At 40.8% G+C, this 21,813-nt stretch overlaps 2 protein-coding genes across 6 annotated transcripts; one reads left to right on the top strand and one right to left on the bottom strand.

The window, feature by feature from the left end:
- Positions 1–1,564: 1,564 nt before the first annotated feature.
- Positions 1,565–9,511, bottom strand: LOC135526367 (forkhead box protein O4-like). Its single transcript, XM_064954692.1, has 3 exons — positions 7,043–9,511; positions 5,371–6,827; positions 1,565–5,148 (listed from the first exon to the last, which is right to left on the bottom strand). The coding sequence occupies exons 1-2, from the start codon at positions 7,472–7,474 to the stop codon at positions 5,400–5,402; spliced, it is 1,860 nt and encodes a 619-aa protein (XP_064810764.1). The 5' UTR covers positions 7,475–9,511; the 3' UTR covers positions 1,565–5,148; positions 5,371–5,399.
- A 696-nt stretch (positions 9,512–10,207) lies between these two features.
- On the top strand, positions 10,208–20,685 carry LOC135526365 (sorting nexin-12). Of its 5 annotated transcripts, XM_064954688.1 has the most exons (6): positions 10,209–10,336; positions 10,470–10,751; positions 11,852–11,947; positions 12,075–12,199; positions 12,359–12,449; positions 18,695–20,685. In XM_064954688.1, exons 2-6 carry the CDS (start codon positions 10,587–10,589, stop codon positions 18,881–18,883), a joined length of 666 nt encoding a protein of 221 aa, XP_064810760.1. In that variant the 5' UTR covers positions 10,209–10,336; positions 10,470–10,586; the 3' UTR covers positions 18,884–20,685. The 5 variants fall into 5 exon arrangements, with proteins under 5 accessions (XP_064810761.1, XP_064810760.1, XP_064810759.1 ...); XM_064954689.1 differs by lacking the exon at positions 18,695–20,685 and adding an exon at positions 15,373–16,029 and having other exon boundaries at positions 10,208–10,751; XM_064954687.1 differs by having other exon boundaries at positions 10,209–10,751.
- Positions 20,686–21,813: the final 1,128 nt, after the last annotated feature.

The raw sequence follows: 21,813 nt of genomic DNA, 5'->3' as shown, positions 1-21,813 counted from the left end.
GGGGAGAAATATATGGATGTCCAGAGAGCAGACATATCAATAATTATTTTTTTCCCCCTCGTTATGTTGAGATCACAACATATTTATCTCATGATCATGACATAACAAAGGTTGTTTTGTCGAGATCACGAGAAACTCTCTAAATAGGAGTGGACCTATTAATGATTGACAGTATGGTTGAAGCGGCAGAGCCCACGGTGGATCAGCGCATATGTTTTAAAGGAAAACTACACCCAAAACTGTTTTGCTTGTCAGCAATGAAATTTTCAAGATGTAACTTTCAAAATACAGAAATCATCCTGTATGATGCAAAATGTAATGATTTCTCTATTTTGAAAGTTACATATCTTAAAAGGATTGCTGACAAGCAAAACATTTTGGACTATGTCCACAATGGACTAATGAAACAAATACCAAAATATAGTTTTTAGGTGTAATTTTCCTTTAAGTTTTCTTAGGGCATTTAAGCCCTGAACGATGCCTGACAGGCAGCCCCGTCTCCCAGGCTGTGCCAACCCCAAGACCACAGCCAATCGGATGCGAGCAACAACGCAGCTAACTTTGCTAGTATTGTGAGCGAGCTAGCAAGCTCGTAAAAAAATAAAAATAATCTATGCTGATTGTTAGCTTGCATAACTGATGTGTATAATTGTAAAGGGACACTTCATGTTTTATGGATATAAACATTTACAGTGGGTGAGCTCCATTCCTGACAGGCTGATCAGATTTAATAGCAGCCTCAGAGAGTGATAAGTCAGCATGCTGTCTTGTTGGCTGTCTGCAAGGAGCCTTCCTTTGAAACAGCCTACAAGGCAACATCCTGTTTTATTAGCCTCTAAGGCTTCTATTGAATTTAATCAGCCTGCCATGAATAGAGCTCAGCCCCTGGATCAGATATTAATTTGCCTATAAAGCACCTTGACAGCTAATCTGCCTGCAAGGAGCTTTACCTATGAAACAGCCTACAAGACAGCATCCTGACTTATCAGCCTCTGAGGCTGAAATTGCATCTGATCAGCCTGTTAGGAGTGGAGCTCACCCACTGTAAATGTGTCCCTTAAAATGATACACATCAGTTATGCATGCTAACAACCTGCATAGATAACAAGCTAGCTAGCTAATAAGACTACTTAGCTAGCTGACAAGACTGGCCAAGTTAGCCGTGTTGTTCCTTGCATGCGATTGGCTGTGGTCTTGGGGGTGGCACGCAGCCTGAGAGACAGTGCTGCCTGTCAGACATCGTTCAGGGCTTAAATGCAGCCACAGGGCTCCTCAATGGTGGTTATCGTGCATCTGAACAAAGGAATGGATGATGTGTGGTACTTTTGATTATCTCGTGATCTCGACAAAACAACTTTTGTTATGTAGTGATCATGAGATAAATCATTTGTGATCAACATATGGAATTTTTTTATATTTTTTATTCAAATGTCCTCCTGTAGTGATAAGACCAAAACTAATCAAAGTAAATCAACCCATATTGGCTATGCACAACTTATTAACCCCTGACCCCCCCCTTAAAAAGAAAATACTTACTCAACCCTGTCCACATACTAAAATGCTGTACTATCAAAAAGTGGGGCTGTTTTTTATTTAAAAATAAGAAAATTACTAACTCCTACTTTTATTATAAGAAAATTAGTATTAAAGAAATGTAAGAAACATATTGAGAGGAAATATTACAGGGACTAGGGGATACAAAGTAAAAAGCCCATATATTGTAGGTGACAGTGGCTGAAACGCCAGCAGATTACTCAAGGCATGACCGAGCAAATAAAGTCTATGAGAAGGATGTCCTCTATAGCCTGTGCTTTTACAAACAGCCACCAACACACAAGTTACACTACTGTCCAACACTGACACATTCACTTTCATACAGTCCTATCAAACACACACCCATCCTAAGATGCATAAGCAGAAGACATGTCTCAAAGACCCGGATGATAATGGTAACAATAGTATGACCCTGTGGAATCCATCACAGCAAACAAGTTGATTTGTTGTACATCAATGGGACCAGTAAATTAATTGCCTTTTGCTTACATTTCATACATCATTACTAAAATACCTCAAACTACATGGTATTCACTTTAATTTCAAAACTATTTGTAAGTGACAACGTTTGGGGATCACAATACAGAAAAATAAAAGGTTTGTTTCTTGAAAGATGCACTATGCAGAAATCGCTCCGCCATTTCCTGGTTGCTAAAATTCTAATAGCTTGCCTAATTTCAGTTTGTGTGACAAAATAATCACGCATAGTGTAGCATTACGCATTGTACCATCTAAACCACTGTGAAATATATTTTCCATAACCAAAAATCGTACCATCTAAACCACTGTGAAATATATTTTCCATAACCAAAAATTATATTTTCAGATGGTGTATAAAATCGAAAGTAAAAGACAAAAATTAAACTTAAAAACGGGAAGCATAGAAATAGTGCACATAGAACAGATCTACCGCTTCTTAGACTTGCTTACAATGACGACAATTTTGTCAGGTTGCCCAAAAAGTTACATATTTCAGATTTAACTAATCACAACCTCACTCAAAATATCCTTGTGCTGCATACAAATGATTCAAGGCCCTGAAATAATCTAAATATGCACCCATTGCATTATGGCCCTCTTAGGGTATGTCATAAATGACAACTAGCACCGGTCAATAGAAAAATCTGTGAGAAAGAGAGTGCTTTATACAAATGAAAAGCTAAAGTATTCACATGGTTACAGTGAAATGATCAATAATGGATGTCAAACTCCATCTAGGATGCATTTCAGATGAAAAACTGGTCAACACAAAACACATTTACAATAAATGAAACCTTTTCTTCTGTCGTGATCAAGTATTTAAATACAAACTTCCTCTTAACACAAAACTCATCTTCTAAAGGAAAAAAAACATGAAAAATGACATGGTGCATCTTGCTATTGAATAACATGCTATAGTGTTCAATATTGGCAGTTTAACAACCTCGAACAAGACTATTGTTATGATATACATGACTAAAGATCTCTTGTTTATTTCTATCCTTGAAAGTAAAATTAGAATTGATATTTTTAAGCGTTAAATTGAGAGTGGTATGGTTCAAAGACCCTTGTGTCAAGGATGCCTCGCGATCAAGAAAATGGCAAAACACGAGGGGCTGTTGGTTTCCAGTCTTGTATTTTAACATGTAAATTCACCTAAAATAAATGTAATTCTGCTGATTATCTGATTACTCACTTAAGGAAGATGTTTCCATTATTATTATTTTTGAATGACCCTGAGATTTGATCGCCGCATCATTTGAGATGTGAATTCAGAATCACTGCTGAAAGCAAAATGTCCTCCCTTGTGTAAATAACGTGCAGGTTTTTACTTGGATTTAAATTTCACAATAATCAAGTCAAATTAACTAAGTGCCAAGTCAATTTGGAAAATCAAGTTATTATTCTTTCTTTCTTTCTTTGGCTCCACTTGCGAAGCTTATCTACACTAAAATGTTTTTGTTGTTGTTGTCCCAATGACCCCCTACCTGCCATGTAATTCTTAGTGTTCTTTTGGTTATGTATAAAATCTACATGCATCTCATCTTTTACAAAAAAATAAAAGAATATATAGAAAATGACCGTTCAAAATGATCTGAAATTGTTTTTCTCCATAACTTCTGATTAGTAATAGAAATATATTCATATATGTTAATATTTCACACATAACCTCCATCTAAATTGTATATTAAACTAGTCAAATATTTTACTTCTCACATGTTGTATTAATTTAATGAAAAAAAAGATGTATAACAAAGTTATCAGTGAGAAAATATTTCCACGTGAAGCCCCAGTTTCCCTTACTTTAAGGGATAGAACATTGCAGGAAAACATTAAATGCAAAACCCTTCAAGAGGAGATCTTAACAATTTCCTTCAAGATTTCTTTTGAATTCTCCTGATTGATCTGCATAGCATGACATGTCTATTTACATAGCATGTATACAACCTTGCCTCTTTTCTTTGATGAAATGATTCAACCGAACTTGGTTTAGTCTCTTATTTTGCCATTAGAGTACAGGAGCCACATGACAAGAATACTCCCAAGTGCCTTGAAACACAACCCAGTTCCGCAAAACCTTCAAAACGGCCCTTAAAGCAGTGGAGGAAAACAGCTTTCAATGATATAACACTGTCAACCAAATAATTTGTTGGCAAATACAATTACCTTTGAATGCCCCCTGTAAAAAGCTCACAAATCACTTTTCTTCACATTGTTAGTGTAACTGCACATCAGGAAAATAAAAAAAACTCCACCAAAGTGTTTTCTACCCTGCTCTTTAGCACACACTGAGCGGAGTCATGAATGCCAAGCGGTAAATGCATATCACATACCCTGTACTGTTAAATGACTACTGACATAACTCCTAGTTACTTTGCAGCTGCGGTCTCGTCAATGAAAAAGAAACAGAAGCACATGTTTCGTACCACCAAGCGACCAAATGTTAGACTTCGTTCGGTCAACATGCGGAGTCCAATGTGAAATCATATATCTTCAACTTGGTCTCATCCAATGACTTAACATCATCAGCCTTTGCTCGTGCCATCTTCTCAATATTTGAATTGAGGAAAGTCCAGAGGAGTGTGTTGGAACTTCATTCCCTCCATAGATAAAGATGCAGCAGCGTCATTTCATGTCCAAGTTGGTGGTTGTCGGTAATAGTTAACCACCTACAATTTATATGAAAACTGGCAATTTTTTCCTGTGTGCACTGTCCATTTCACCTTCAATATCAAAGACATCAAGGAAGTGTACCATATCAATCCTAAAACTACTTTGGTATAGTGATAATAGTCATTGTGATATTAACTTAAGAGTTGTTAGTTGTGCTTCATCTTTTACTCCAAATAAATTCTGTCATACTTTTCTCAAACACTCATAAAAATACGGCAAAGTCCCCAAAAGTTGCAACTGTTACTAGGGGGAGGGACATGGATGGCCCGTGACATGGATGTCTGAGGTCTGGTTTCATCAAAAGTACAAGCACAAAGGTTTAAAAAATTGTTTCGGAATTGGATCTTCAGCCAATGGGGAGATGAGGATTAGGAATGAATGCACCAGGTGTGTTCTTTGTTGTAGGTGTCGTTGAGTTTGTGTGTGATTGGGGATCCTTACCTGCAACAACAAGTAAAAGACAAATGTTCAAATTGTAGTTCATGATGTTCTTGATTAATCTCCAGAACAAAGCAGGGGATACAGGAAGTGAGTGAGGGTGAGAGGGAGACAAGGGTAATCATGAAGAGGATAAAGAAAGCAATGGGTAAAGAAAAGGGTGGTTTAGTTGTGGAGTGCAAAACTACTGAGAGGTTAGAACCTGAAAGTATAATTTCAGCATACCTGGCTAACACTGCAAGGTTGCTGAGAAGTTAGCTGGGTACCCAGTTGTGGGCGGCGCTCTGCGTAGTTGCAGGGCCAGAGTAGCTTTGCCCACCTGGCACTATGGGGTCAAAGTTGAAATCAATGCCCTCTCCATCCATGAGGTCACTGTTGATGATGTAGTCCACGTCACAGTCCAAGTTCTCTGTGAACATCTCAATGTCCAAGTCGGTGGGCAAGCGGTCTTGACTTGGTAGGAAGGAGCTCAGCGTTCCGAACTGGCCCATCCCTGGCAGACCTCCTCCTATATTGGATAGAACCCCTCCGTGGTGAGGCCCCAAACCTGGCAGCTGTGCATGCTGAGCTTTGAGGGCTGAGAGCTGTGGAGAGTCTTGGGCCATGCCTGACAGGATCATGCCCAGGCCCAGCTGAGAGTGCTGCTGTTGAAGCTGGGACTGCATCCTCATGGATGCCACAGTGTTTGGCTCAAGCCCCTTCCCCAGCAACAGCTGGTTAGGTTTGGGCCGCCCTCCCACCATGGGCCCCCCCATGCCCATCATCCCCACTACACCAGGACTGGGCATAAGGGGGTCCACCTGGGTCATCATGAAATCACTGGGAGGCGGGGAGTCCGAGGTGAGCAATGCCTCCAAGCTGGAGGGAACATGAGTGCCATAGAGACCAGTCCCACGGGAGCCAGGGCTGGGCATGGGGTTAAAGAGAGAGTTACCATAGTTTAATGGTTTTGAGTTGTTATTGTTGCCACATTGTGTGCCTGAGGACTGTCCCCCAGTCTGGTTGGGGGCCTGGGAGATGTTAGATGGCTGTAGCTGGCGGAAGGAGGGGAACCCGGAGCCCCGGGGAAGCAGTGTTGAGGCAGAGGGCAGAGGGGTGGGGGGAGCCGGTGGGGCTGTGCTGGGACTAGCCCCTCCCTGCTGCTCGGTCATCAGTGTCAGGCCATCGATCAGGTCCAGCTCCTCCATTAGTGTCTCAGTGAGGGTGGGGGGCAGGTTGCCCGTGGAGTAGCCGAGTAAACCTTCCTCAGGCAGGTCATCCTCATCCTCCTGCCCGGGGCCGATGGGGGACAGCCGGCCACTCAGGGTGCTGGCATTGGAGCTGGTGCGTGGACGGAAGCTGGTCCACATGTCAGGTTCGTCTAGGCTACCACGGGATGAGGGGCTGCCGCTGTTTACCCCCCATTTGGGGAACTGCTGGGAGGAGTTGGGACTGTCTGCGCCCCTGTCGCCATCGCCCCCAGTGGTCCCGCCCAGGCCTGCTGCTGCCTTCTTGGTCTGCTTGGCTCGCATCCGGCTTTTCAGCAGTTTGCTGCTGTTGTCCATGGAGGCAGCACGGCGACGGGGGGCTTTCCCAGTCTTGCCCCCCTCTGGGTTGAGCATCCACCAAGAACTCTTGCCTGTGGACTCATTGTGAACTCTCAGGAACTTGTTGTGGAGTGATAAGTTGTGGCGAATTGAATTCTGAGTTAGAAGAAGGGGGGGGGCAAGAAAAAGGGTTTTAAGATTGGTGCCTTGTTAAATTTTCAGAAAACATTCAACTTGGTTTGACGATAGATTTCAAGCAATAACTTCCATTATTCACTAATTAATGCAGTGTAATAATGTTCACAGCAAATTGGCTGTATAACATGGTTCTAACAATGTGAATAACAATAATGATGAGCATGTTTTTTTACCTTCCACCCTGCTGAGCTGTTGCTATCTCCTTTATCTTTGAAGTAAGGCACAGTTTTCACCATCCAGTCATATATCTGTGCCAAGGTTAGACGCTTCTCTGGAGAGTTCTCAATAGCCTGACTAATCAGGTCCGCGTAAGACTGGTTCCCCCATGCATTGCGCCGGGATGATCCCTTTCGGGGTGTGGCTCCACCTACTCCGGCTACGACTCCTCCCTCTGTGACCACAACTTTCTCAGGCTCGGATATGACTTGCTGTTGCTCCTGCTTATCGTCAGCGGCGGGCGGGGTTCCCGCAGAAGATTCAGGGCCGTCCCCCCCCTCCGGTTTGACAGCTGAGATGTCGGGTCTGGGGAGCGGCCATGTGCACGACCTAGGTCTGCTTTGCGGCTCAAAATCTGGGTCAATCGTAGGTACCGTCGAACCCTCCATTGTAAAAGTTTTGTTTGCTACAACTATCCTAAATGTAGACAACTAAGGGATGATACATACAATAAATTGTCAAGGTAAATAATAGTGAGACAGATATTGAAACAAAATGTTTTTTTTAAATCAAAATAACAATATTGTATTTTTGTAGGGTCGCAGGTAGCCTAGTGGTGAAGAGCGTTAGGCAAGTAACTGAAGGCATGAATCCCTGAGACGACTATGTGAACAATCTGTTGATGTGCCCTTGAGCAAGGCACTTAACCCTAGTTGCTCCTCTAAACCGCTCTGGATAAGTGCATCCGCTAAATGACTAATGTAAAATGTAATCTAGGGACATGTATTTGTAATAGGCACACCAAAATGTAGGCCTATTCTTATCTAAGAAGGGGTCTATGTTCAAAATTAGACTATACTGTCTAATGTAATTATTGTATAACCAAAAGTTCTATATAAACCTCAACTATCTACACAAAAACGCTATGTTCCATTCTCTATTAAGGGGACTAGTAGAAGAGAGAAACAATAATCTGGATACACCAGTATAGCGGTGTTAATCCTGAGATTGGAGATTAGGGGACCCAAATAATCCCTTTAATAGTAACTATCATAAACCTTCCGATTTACATGGAGCAGAGGAGGGCTGGGATGACGGTTCCTTTGTTTGTATAAAAGAACAAAGAGAACTCGGGGAGGAACGCACACCAAAACATCTGGATTGAAATCAAAGACCAATGCAATTTATGCCCCACATAACGTGTTACTGTGGGGTATATACTTTAAAAAAAAAAATATATATATATATATATATACATATATATATATATAAACGTTTGTCTCGGTGGCTTGTTGTGGAAAATGTAAATATATTCGATGTTTATGAAGGTAAAAGTAACGTTAGCTATAAAAGTATTGCTCTCACAACACTATAAATTGAACTGACTTATTTCGCGTCTTGCTTTTCGCTTTAACATTATAACATAAAAGTTACCCTCAAACACATATACTTTTCAAATAACCCACAAATAAGGATTACCACAGTGGGTCTCTGTTACAAAAGAGCCGACTTGGTTTGCGGTGCCTCCGTCTGCACTTGTAAACAACGTGCTGTCTCGCTCCTTCGCTCGTAGAAATAACCCCCCGCTTCAATAGAATACTGGAGTTTATATAATATTAGTTTGAACATTGATATTAAAATTCAAAGCAATTTAGTAAACAACAACTTTTTGATTTCAACATACATCTAACTGTCACAGCTCCCGTGAAACAATATTACTTAGAGTGAACACAAAATCTGGATTAATGGAGGATGCAATAAAATAGTCAATGTTTCAAGTAAAATAAATCTGCAATATTTGATTATCTAAGCAATGACACGTTTACTTCTGATGTCAAAACAGTAATGTTATGCTGGCTGTCGCTTCTTTGGCTACAGTACTAAGTAATTTTAGTCGACTGACAAAAATAAAATGTTGAGCGCAAAACCTTACTTAACAGTTTGATCATGGTGGTCTGTAAAACAAAATTAGAAGAAACAAATGGATCAGAAAGTTCGTGGTTTTCTGATTCAATTTTTCACACTCCTCCACATTGCGGGCAAGCGCGTGTCACCATCTGCCATGTTTCTTGACACGCAGCAGCACACGATGCTCGCGCGAGCACAAACCTTCAGAGTGTGCCTAAAATTGGATCACTCCGCGTCTTGTGGCCAATTTAAAGCACGGTTCGTAATCCACGGTTTCTTGGAGTTTAGGCTCTCCCACCTCGGCTCGACTCCACACACCAAACGTAGTTTTTTAAATAGCGTGATAGCCACTTAAAGTTAGCTGCTGGCTAACTCCAGTTATTTCGGAGTTTAAAATCCTTTCAAAAGTCGGAAAAAAAGGCTTCAGTACCGTCCTTTGGAATTCTCCCCCTTTCATTCGTTAGTTTCGCTTGACTTGTGGCTATTCTGGATGTCCAAATATTCATTCATCGTATATCTTTTTTTGTTTATTTTTGACTCGAGGCGAAGACTCCCTTCTGACGTCTGTTTACCACTGCCAGAAAACGCGTACTGCGCATGCGTGGTCAGGACTGCTGGGAAATGCAGTCAGTCATGTGACTTCTTAAGCACGAATGTAAACAACGAACGGCTGTCGAGCTAAAATACCTAAATCAGGATTGTGTAACATTTCCTAAAGTGTACACACACCACCTACACACCTAAACCAAAGCTGGAAAGTTACCCGACAATGGTCCATCATATTTCAATTGCCCAAGTAGCCCAGACTTCTAGGCTACAGATCTATTCAGCTCCAATCTCGTCTTGAAGCACATGCATCCCTCTTTCATTTGACCCTCAAACTTTCACCAATAGTCTCAGTCTATCGGTATACTGTCATTAAAAAAAAGTAGGTCGTAGTCAGGTTACTTTAAAATTGCCATTGTTGTACAGTGACATTCAAAAATAATGATTTGTGTGCAGAAAGATCTGTGAAGATGATTCATTTCAGTGTGATATTATTTTTTCAAGAATATCGGTACCAACCTAGAAAAGCATAGGAATGTTCGATGTGTTCTATGCAACACGTTTCATTAGATTTTTTTTAGATCAGCCTAAATCAGCATGGTACAGTGTGTTTATTTAAACAATAATCTGACATTGTGCACAAGAACTACAATTCCCAGTGTATTTCAGAGTATAACTTTGTTTGGGGAGTGTTTATCGAATGCAGCGCGTGATGTAAGCAGAATAATAATACAGAGTAGAGCTAGACCTATGTACAACAAAAATATACATCTGGTCTGATTTAAACTCCTGAAAGTATTTATTTTGGAAACAATTATTTATTTATTTTACAACAGAATAGGCCGTCCTGTAAATTTGTAAGACTTTAAAATTCTAAACAGTCGTTCTCTTCATTGATAATATTTTAATCACATTTTGTCTGTATGATTATTGTTTTACACTCGTTTAATTTTGGCACAATTGTTTCATTCTCTTCTGCAATTGGTTAAGGGTAACGCCGGTAAATACTTGGGGAAAGAGGAATGCGTTTCCTCTGTTTCGATTGGCTGCGGAACAAGAACCTTCGCAATTGTATCGTCTTGAGATCAGCCGCAGCAGAAGCCGAACATGTCGGATCCCACTGTTGCAGATACTCGCCGATTAAACTCTAAACCACAGGATCTCACAGATGCGTATGGCCCCCCAAGCAATTTTCTTGAAATCGACGTTTATGACCCACAAACAATTGGAGTTGGCCGGAACAGATTCACCACCTATGAAGTGCGAATGCGGGTGAGTGTTCTAGGTTTGTACTAGCTTGCAGTATTGAAATCGGGGCCGGTGATTTTAGCAGGGCCTAGTTTAAGTGACGCTAGTATGATGAGGGAACATGGGTGGGACGGTTTTTCGAGAGACTGGACTTTTTGCTGTTCAAATGCTTAGTCTTTCACTTCTTTGTCATTTGAAATAATCGTTATATACAAATTCCTGATGCAGTCGTTACTAAGATGGCTACCACCAACATCAAATAGCCAGTATGTGAAATAACTGTGTTAGTTTGGTAGCAGTGCTTCTGCCAGATAACATAGTGACTAGCATGGGCTGTGATTTCTGTAGGATGTATAAGCTTTTTCTCCAACCCAGAATAAAAGCCTGCACACCCTTGGAATCCCCAGGACCAAGATTGGAGAATACTGGGCCAGCTAACGCTCTAGTTATGAGATAGGCAACCAGCCACTAGGGTGTTAAACCTTCATGGTATTAGAAAGATCTGTTTGTACATGGGCTAGTCTCTTAAATCCCAGATCTAGGGCATGCTGGCATGCTGAACAGAGACTACATGTGCTGAGGGATAGACACAATTTGCACAGTGTGTACTGGGCTCCCGAGTGGCACAGCGGTCTAAGGCACTGCATCTCAGTGCTTGAGGCGTCACTACAGACACCCTGGTTCGAATCCAGGCTGTATCACAGCCGGCCGTGATTGGGAGTCCTGTAGTGCGGCGCACAGTGTCGTCCGGGTTTCGCCGGTGTAGGCCGTCATTGTAAATAATAATTTGTTCCTAACTGACTTGCCTAGTAAAATAAATAAAATATCTACTGTATACCCTTACTTAGTACTACAAATCTCAACATATTAATGCAACAATCTCTGTGTTTTCCTACTCTAAACCATCTATTATCACTAGACACAGCAACACACACCAGTGTCACAAAACTGAAGTGTTTTTCACAGATTCAGAGACAAGATGCTGATCAAATGATTCATCAGTGAAGGGTTCTGGTGTAAGCACTGATGCCTGAACATGTCACTGTGGATTCTGTGCTGGAAATGTCACTCCTGGATTTCTGTCATTTAATGTAGTGATTTAATATAAATTTTTTCATATGCAGACAAATCTTCCCATCTTCAAACTTAAGGACTCTGTTGTGCGGAGAAGGTACAGTGATTTTGAGTGGCTGAAGAATGAGCTGGAGAGAGACAGTAAGGTAGTTACACACTACATAACTAATTGCTTGCATGTCGGACCGGTATAATACTAATCTAAACAGAAATGTTTAAGACATTAAAGTTTGTATGTGACTAAGTTACTGATAAGTTGTGTGCTTTCTAAAGATTGTGGTGCCCCCTCTCCCTGGGAAAGCTTTAAAAAGACAGCTGCCCTTCCGAGGAGATGAGGGTATCTTTGAGGAGTCCTTCATTGAGGAGCGGAGGGTAGGCTTGGAGCAGTTCATCAACAGGTGTGTATAATTTCTGTCTGTATTATTTCTCTCTGTATCGCTGTGTCTCCATTTCAGGTCATTATCAAATTAACTCCCAGTCATCTGCCTTTGACTCCACTAATAATCAACTATGATTGATATTTAACTGAAACCTGCTACTCTCTCCTCTATCACCAGACTTGCAGGTCATCCCCTGGCCCAGAATGAGCGCTGTCTTCACATGTTCCTTCAAGATGAGTCCATTGACCGGAACTATATTCCTGGAAAAGTACGCAAGTAGGATGGGCATGGTTGGGGTTCTGACTGGGTGGGTGTGGTGAAGAGGCTGGTGGGAGGGACTGGCTGATCCTTAACGGTTTCTATCCATCTCTCCCGACAAGGGAATAGCATTTTATTTTTTACATTAAAGAATATAAATACTGTGTGTATGTATGTAAAAAAAAGTATTCTGAAATGGATTACATTTTTTTTAAACCTCTTATCTTTAGACAATAGCCCATAATGACAAATCGAAAACAGGTTTTTAGACATTTTTGCAGATCTATTCAAAAAAACGTACACCTTATTTACATAGTTATTTATACTCTTTCCTTTGAGACTCAACATTGAGCTCTGGTGCATCCTCTTTCCATTGATCATCCTTAAGATGTTTCTACAACTTTATTGGAGTCCACCTGTGTTAAATTCAATTGATTGGACATTATTTGGAAAGGCACACATCTGTCTATATAAGGTCCCACAGTTAGCAATGCATGTCAGAGCAAAAAACATGCCATGAGGTCAAAGGAATTGTCAGTAGAGCTCCGAGACAGGATTGTGTCAAGACACAGATCTGGAGAAGGGTACCAAAAAATGCCTGCAGCATTAAAGGTCCCCAAGAACAGTGGCGTCATTCTTAAATGTTATAAGTTTGGAACCATTAAGACTCTTTGTAGAGCTGGGCGCCCAGCCAAACTGAACAATGGCAATGGGACAAGTCTCAATGTCCTTGAGTGGCCCTGCCAGAGCCTGGACTTGAACCCAATCAAACCTCTGGAGAGGCCTGAAAATAGCTGTACAGCAACGCTCCCCATCCAACCTGACAGATCTTGAGGATCTGCAGAGAAGAATGGAAGAAACTTCCCAAATACAGGTGTGTCAAGCTTGTAGCGTCATACCCAAGAAGACTCGAGGCTGCCAAAGGTGCGTCAAAGTACTGAGTAAAAAGTCTGAATACTTATGTAAATGTGATTTCAGTTTATTTATAAATTAGCCAACATATACAACATTTTTTTTGCTTTGTCATTATGGGGTATTGTGTGTAGATTGAGGAAGAAGGAAAAAAATATTTAATCAATTATAGAATTAGGCTATGATGTAACAAAATGTTTTAAAAGGTCAAGGGGTCTGAATACTTTCCAAATGCAAATATATGTATTTACACTACAGTTCATAAGTTTGGGCTCACTTAGAAATGTCTTTGTTTTTAAAAGAAAAGCAAAAACAATTATCAAATGAAATAACATCAAGTTTGTCGGAAATATTGTGTAGACATTGTTAATGTTGTAAATGACTTGTAGCTGGAAACTGCTTATTTTTAATGGAACATCTACATAGATGTACAGAGGCCCATTTATCAGCAACCATCACTTCTGTGTTCCAATAGCATGTTGTTAGCTAATCCAAGTTTATCATTTTAAAAGGCTAATTGATCATTAGAAAACCCTTTTGCAATTTTCTTAGGTCAGTTGAAAACTGTTCTCATTAAATAAGAAATAAAACTGTCCTTCTTTAGACTAGTTGAGTATCTGGAGCATCAGCATTTGTTTAGATTCCAGACTCAAAATGGCCAGAAACAAGACCTTTCTTCTGAAACTCGTCAGTCTATTCTTGTTCTGAGAAATGAAGTCTGTTCCATTTGAGAAATTGCCAAGAAACTGAAGATCTCATACAACGGCGTGTACTACTCCCTTCACAGAACAGCGCAAACTGGCTCTAACCAGAATAGAAAGGAGTGGGGGGGCCCCGGTGCACAACTGAGCAAGAGGACAAGTACATTAGTGTCTAGTTTGAGAAACTGATGCCTCACAAGTCCTGAACTGGCAGCTTCATTAAATAGTACCCGCAAAACAGCAGTCACAATGTCAACCGTGAACTGCATTTTTGGTTAGGGGCTCGTAAGTAAGCATTTCACTGTTCGGCACATGTGACTTATAAAATTTGATTTAAAAAGGCGACTCCTGGATGCTGGCCTTCTAGGCGGAGTTGCAAAGAAAAAAGCATATCTCAGACTGGCCAATAAAAAGAAAACATTAAGATGGGCAAAAGAACACACACTGGACAGAGGAGGAGAAAAAGTGTCATGGACAGACAAATCTAAGTTTGAGGTGTTCAGATCACAAATAAGAACATTTGTGAGACAGAAAAAAATGAAAAGATGCTGGAGGAGTGCTGGATGCCATCTGTCAAGCATGGTGGAGGCAATGTGATGGTCCTTGGGTGATGAAGTGGGAGATTTGTACAGGGTTAAAGAGCCTTCCTTCTTCAAGATCCATCACTCCATTTTGCAATGCCATGCCATACCCTGTGGACTGCGCTTAATTGGAGCCAATTTCCTCCTACAACAGGACAATGACCCAAAGCACAGCTCAACTATGCAATAACTTTTTCGGGAAGAAGCAGTCAGTTGGTATTCTGTATCATGGAGTGGCCAGCACAGTCACCGGATCTCAACCCTATTGAGCTGTTGTGGGAGCAGCTTGACCGTATGGTACGTAAGAAGTGCCCATCAAGCCAATCCAACTTGTGGGAGGTGCTTCAGGAAGCATGGGGTGAAATCTCTTCAGATTACCTCCACAAATTGACAACTAGAATGCCAAAGGTCTGCAAGGCTGTAATTGCTGCAAATTGAGAATTCTTTGACGAAAGCAAAGTTTGAAGGACACAATTATTATTTAAATTAAAAATAATATATTACCATGTCAACGTCTTGACTATATTTCCTGTCCTTTTTGAAACTCATTTCATGTATGTTTTCATGGAGAACAAGGATATTTCTAAGTGACCCCAGACTTTTGAACGGTAGTGTATGTGTGTATATACATATCTATCTCTGTCTATACAAAAGTATGTGGACACCTGCTTGTCGAACATCTCATTCCAAAATCATGGGCATTAATATGGAGTCTGTCCCCCCTTTGCTGCTGTAACAGCTTCCACTCTTCTGGGAAGGCTTTCCACTAGATGTTGGAACATTGCTGCAGGGACTTGCTTCCATTCAGCCACAGGAGCATTCGTGAAGTCTGGAACTGATGTTGGGTGATTAGGCCAGGCTCGCAGTCAGTGTTCCAATTCATTGCAAATTTGTTTGATGGGGTTGAGACCAGGGCTCTGCAGGCTAGTCAAATTCTTCTACACTGATCTTGACAAAACATTTCTTTATGGACCTCAGTTTGTGCACGGGGGCATTGTCATGCTGATTTTATACACCTGTCAGCAACGGGTGTGGCTGAAATAGCCAAATCCACTCATTTGAAGGGATGTCCACATACTTTTGTATGTGTGTATGTAAATGCGGGTATGACCTCTGCTTTCCAGTCTTGACTTCTATCAATATTTTATAAATGTTGTGCTTACTTGAAGCATAATTGTGTAGAATTATATGATAATTATGCATAACATACACAAGAAATATCATGCATGTATATGTGATTTGTTTCAAAAAAGTAAAAATGAAGGAATACTGTATTTAGCAGGGGGATGAAAGGGTTGTTCTGAAATGTCAGAGATTACATTTTTCAGTGGTTTAAGGTACCTGAAATCACTGTTCTGTGTCACATGTTTTTGTGTTTTACAATGTCTTTCCCCTTTTCTTAGGTGTGAATAAGGTAAGGTTGCTTTTTATTCGTACTAATACCATTGTGATAACCCCCCCCCACATAAAACAAAAATAGAACTCAGATTTGGTATAGCGGGTTACCAATGATGCATCCATTCATCTACACACACATACAGTGGGACAAAAAAAGTATTTAGTCAGCCACCAATTGTGCAAGTTCTCCCACTTAAAAATATGAGAGGCCTGTAATTTTCATCATAGGTACACTTCCACTATGACAGACAAAATGAGAAGAAAAATCCAGAAAATCACATCGTAGGATTTTTAATGAATTTATTTGCAAATTATGGGTGGAAAATAAGTATTGTCACCTACAAACAAGCAAGATTTCTGGCTCTCACAAACCTGTAACTTCTTCTTTAAGAGGCTCCTCTGTCCTCCACTCGTTACCTGTATTAATGGCACCTGTTTGAACTTTATCAGTATAAGACACCTGTCCACAACCTCAGTCACACTCCAAACTCCACTATGGCCAAGAGTTGTCAAAGGACACCAGAAACAAAATTGTAGACCTGCACCAGGCTGGGAAGACTGAATCTGCAATAGGTAAGCAGCTTGGTTTGAAGAAATCATCTGTGGGAGCAATTATTAGGAAATGGAAGACATACAAGACCACTGATAATCTCCCTCGATCTGGGGCTCCACGCAAGATCTCGCCCCGTGGGGTCAAAATGATCACAAGAACAGTGAGCAAAAATCCCAGAACCACACGGGGGGACCTAGTGAATGACCTGCAGAGAGCTGGGACCAAAGTAACAAAGCCTACCATCAGTAACACACTACGCCGCCAGGGACTCAAATACTGCAGTGCCAGACGTGTCCCCCTGCTTAAGCCAGTACATTTCCAGGCCCGTCGGAAGTTTGCTAGAGAGCATTTGGATGATCCAGAAGAAGATAGGGAGAATGTCATATGGTCAGATGAAACCAAAATAGAACTTTTTGGTAAAAACTCGTCGTGTTTGGAGCACAAAGAATGCTGAGTTGCATCCAAAGAACACCATACCTACTGTGAAGCATGGGGGTGGAAACATCATGCTTTGGGGCTGTTTTTCTGCAAAGGGACCAGAACGACTGATCCGTGTAAAGGAAAGAATGAATGGGGTCATGTATCGTGAGATTTTGAGTGAAAACATTCTTCCATCAGCAAGAGCATTGAAGATGCAACGTGACTCGGTCTTTCAGCACGACACTTATCCCAAACACACCGCCCGGGCAACGAAGGAGTGGCTTCGTAAGAAGCATTTCAAGGTCCTGGAGTGGCCTAGCCAGTCTCCAGATCTCAACCCCATAGAAAATCTTTGGAGGGAGTTGAAAGTCCGTGTTGCCCAGCAACAGCCCCAAAACATCACTGCTCTAGAGGAGATCTGCATGGAGGAATGGGCCAAAATACCAGCAACAGTGTGTGAAAACCTTGTGAAGACTTACAGAAAACGTTTGACCTCTGTCATTGCCAACAAAGGGTATATAACAAGGTATTGAGAAACTTTTGTTATTGACCAAATACTTTATTTTCCACCATAATTTGCAAATAATTAAAAATCCTACAATGTGATTTTCTGGATTTTTTTTCTTCTCATTTGGTCTGTCATAGTTGAAGTGGACCTATGATGAAAATTACAGGCCTCATCTCTTTAAGTGGGAGAACTTGCACAATTGGTGACTAACTAAATACTTTTTTTGCCCCACTGTATCGGTCTTCGCTTCACCTCTACTTTATCAATCAGCACCTGTCCAACGTTCTCCTTTGTTCATTTTCTCTGCGTAAATGCAAGTGTAACTGTTGGCATGATCTGGTTGCATGCATGGGGTAATCTTCACAATTCATCTTTAGTAGAGATTACTTCCCCTTTTGACTCAAACCAGTCATGCAGGCTTTCAAGGGGGCACTCAGTGAGACCTAGAGGGCGGTATCTAACATACTGTATGTCATGCAGACTTTTTCATTGTTTTGCTAACCATGGTTGGTATCTCACCCATAGTTTTTTTTTTATGACAAAATACATTGATGTAGTAGTGTACATCAACTGCTCTAATCTCCAGCACCCTAAAGTCTGCGTCTAATACAGTATACTGATAGAGCAATTGCGTTATTTTATTTAGTCTTTAACTAGGCAAGTCTGTTAAGAACAAATTCTTATTCACAATGACGACCTATCCTGGCCAAACCCTAACCCGGACGACGCTGGGCCAATTGTGCGCCGCCCTATGGGACTCCCAATCACGTCCAGTTGTGATACAGCCTATGAATCACTAACTAGTTTTTCAATTGTGATTTTTCATTTTAAGTATTGATTTCAAACAGCCAATACTTTGTCATTAATGGGTCAAATGGAACATACCCCTAAAATCATATCACTTATTTTTCTTTGATAGCTTGTTAACCCAGCCATAGCATTGGAGCCTAAAACTAACCTACATACACCGACCCTACTCTAATTATTTTCTCTTCCTAGTAGCTACTATGTTATAGGCTTTACTTGTTGAACAGTACTGTTCTATGTGCCTTTGTTTAGACTTTTTAAAGACTTGGTCTACAAAGTGTAGCAAGGCTATAAAGGTGACTGTAGAAATGGCAACTAATGTTCAGATGCTAATGAGGCCATGAATTACCTGTGAATTGTTTTCCTTTTCTATAGCAGCCCGGGGATGAAAATGATCTACTCAGCCCAGCCCCCGCCCCTACACCCCCTGGCTGTTTGGCTTTATCACTAGAGCTCACGTTGCCTCTTCCACGGGGGGCCTCCCCTCACATCCTCCTTAACACCTGCATCTGTGTTGGAACGCTCTGTAAATATGATGTACATATATACATATCTTATTTGTAATCTATGTCTGGGGAAGCTGTCAAGATACTTACATACAGAGCATTTAACTTGTAGCAGATGTTTGAGGGTGGAGAAGGTGAATTCATGAAACGAGTGAGTTAGTAAGCTACCTTTTGAAACAAGAACATTTTCTACTTGACTTTAGGCTGAGTCATTAAGGCTAATGATTTAGTAATAGTTAACACCAAATTAGAGTACTGCGTTGTTTCAGTAACAGAAGATTGCTTCCTAACGCATGAATTTTGCTTGGTGAAGTAGCATTTGGTGTAAATTTCTCATGTGAAAATGACAAAGGCGCTGAATACTTATTCCAGAGCCCCTAGTTTTTCTTAGTTATAGAGATTGATCTCTAGATTTTCAAAGGGAAACCTGGCCCACCTGACTTGCCAAACACAAAGAAAACAATTATATTACGTTCCATTAAAATACTCTTTTATTCATGTATATGTACTTGACAATTCATTAGTGAATCTTGATTGAGGAATGATTCCACACTAGAATTGTATTTTTGCGAATAATTATGATTGAGTTTTCGGGGACAAATATTCATACAATCTCAATTGTCATCAAAGATTTCCATGGCACTTGCTGCAATAGCAGGGATGTTAACCCCGATCTTCTTGGGAAAACTCCCAACCTAGCTTCTCACCACCGTGGCCACATAATCGTTCTAAACATCTCTCCTCTACTGCAACACTATTGTAGTTTTTTTTTTTTTTTTACTTGTGAAATAAAGGTTGATTGATGGCAAAAAATAATGTCCAGCAGGATACATTTTTACACTTGCTGATCCAGGGTTGTGTCTCAGAAGGAAATGTATGCAGTGTTTTGGTGCAACTGTTCACTCTGATCTGTTGAATGTGTGGGGTGAGGCTGATTGTACAAAGATCGGCCCTCTGTCTGATTGCCCTGCAGCCCTGACAATCACCCTTCACACTGCTGTTTATCCAACCAATCGGCGCTTGGATGCGAGAAGAATTATAGGGGCCTCTAGTGGCCAAAAGGCTGTATTGGCATGGGCAGCTCCATTGAGGGCTTCCATCATTTTAACGTAGTCAATTGGGTGGGACTTCCAACTTCATTTGCTGATCCCTCTTGGTAACTTTGCTGGAGTCATGTCTTACCGGGTCCTCGAGTGATCAGCTAATCGTGAAGAAAATCGACATCTTCAAAATGGAGATCGCCTCAATGGAACTGCCCATGCTGTGACAGAAGACACTAACAGAGATGAGTCCATCTATCTATGGTAATGACAGATTCCCACATGATGTTTTCCTATCTTAAAGTTGTTGCTCATCCATTGAACCTAACCACACAACCATAAAGAACTATCTCTAATGGAAACAGCTGTGTGTTGGTAACAAGACAAGTGCTCAGCATGGGCCTGAACATCTACCCTGACAGCACTATAGTGGGCAAACCAAAACCAATCAGCATTAAATGTACATGCATAGCCAACCGCTCAGAAAAGCTCCAGCCAAACTTTTTTTTCCATGGTCCTAGTTCTTGCTGGATATAGCGAGCAACAATTATTTTCACTGATGCAGCCGGACATTTTTGGTAATGAAGCAACAAAGACAGTCCCTGCTGCCCTGTGATTGTATTGTGCCTTCCTCGGACATCCTCGGCCTCACCTCAACAAAACGAATGGCTACTCGCCAAACATTTAATTGGGGTTTTATATGTTCATGTGTATTTTCCTGACATTCAAATACATAAAGGCTGATTGTTGCTTATTGTTTTTTTATTAATGTTATTGGCCACAGTGTAATGTTAGTTTATTAAACGATTATGAAAATATATCAACACTGGTTTTCTCATTTAACAAATGTGCTGTTATGGCTAGTCTCGATTACCAATTTAGTGGAAATGACTTTCCCCAATTAGTAGTCTCAATTATCAAGACCTACCATTGGTCAAGAAGAGAAAGAGAAAAGGCAAGGAAGCGACCAGACTGGAGGGAAAGAGCCTAGCCCAATATGAGAGTTAAGATCTGATCTAGTGGGGAAAAAATCCAGACTTGGATTTCCTGTGTAAATGCAACCTCTGACTAATAAATGAATGAGACAAAGTCTAAAGACGTTTGCATACATAGGTTAGGTTTGCTCCTGGCAGATCTAGGCTAGGCGAACGTCTGTGTAACCTTTTCATTTGAAAAACAAGGAAAAAGCAGCAATATTATTGTTTGTTCATCTTGAGCCACCGTAGCAACAACATAGTCAGAAACACTTCTTCGAAATAGTCTGAATTAATCTAAAGTAAATCAAGAAATCTGTCATTCATTTTTACATTTTTGCTGTGGTCATAGTCGAGCAATTTTACATCTACCTCAGATCTTTGGTGCAGTATTTCTTAAGTGAAATATGCATGAAGGACAACAAACACTATTTCTCAGTCTTATTAGGAGTAGAATTTATGACCAATCACCAATGAAGGGGTGTAGACTTCCACTATCAAACTCAACTTGCCTCAAGAAAAAATATGTGCACCAGCAGCGAAGACTAAAATGAACAAAAATGTTGCCAAATTCTATCCGAATATATGCCAGAACTGTTTAGACTGGGAAGCATATGGTAAACGTAATGCTGCGTTCACATGCTCGTCGGAACTAGGAAACTTATACACACGTGCCACATTCAACGAATCAGCAAGTTAGACATGTCTGAGTTCCTATTAGCATGTGAATGTGACATGGTCCAATAACAACCTGCTAACAGCATGTGTACCGGGTCCCAAGCTACATTCATAATCAGTAGACTGTTCTGATTGGAGAATCACTGTTTGTGTTGCTGAGCAGTGACCAAGAAAGTATTAGCTGTGTTCAAGAGCATCAAAATGGTGATGTATCATGGGAAAATTATGACTGACTGATCTAGAAATAATACTGAGTAGTTATTTATGATGCAGGGTGATTTATAGATAAGTCAGTT

This window comes from Oncorhynchus masou, chromosome 32, assembly GCF_036934945.1.
Source record: "Oncorhynchus masou masou isolate Uvic2021 chromosome 32, UVic_Omas_1.1, whole genome shotgun sequence".
Lineage (NCBI taxonomy): Eukaryota > Metazoa > Chordata > Actinopteri > Salmoniformes > Salmonidae > Oncorhynchus > Oncorhynchus masou.
The sequence above is the reverse complement of the archived record's forward strand: the minus strand, read 5'-3'. Positions and strand labels throughout refer to the sequence as shown.

Bases quoted from the DNA above. Each gene is read 5' to 3' on its own strand.
- LOC135526367 (XM_064954692.1), bottom strand. From the start codon at position 7,474: ATGGAGGGTTCGACGGTACCTACGATTGACCCAGATTTTGAGCCGCAA. The intron at 6,828-7,042 runs GTAAAAAAACAT...CTTCTAACTCAG, and splicing joins ACAGCTCAGCAGGGTGGAAG to AATTCAATTCGCCACAACTT.
- LOC135526365 (XM_064954688.1), top strand. From the start codon at position 10,587: ATGTCGGATCCCACTGTTGCAGATACTCGCCGATTAAACTCTAAACCA. The intron at 10,752-11,851 runs GTGAGTGTTCTA...TTTCATATGCAG, and splicing joins CCTATGAAGTGCGAATGCGG to ACAAATCTTCCCATCTTCAA. The intron at 12,450-18,694 runs GTACGCAAGTAG...CCTTTTCTATAG, and splicing joins GGAACTATATTCCTGGAAAA to CAGCCCGGGGATGAAAATGA.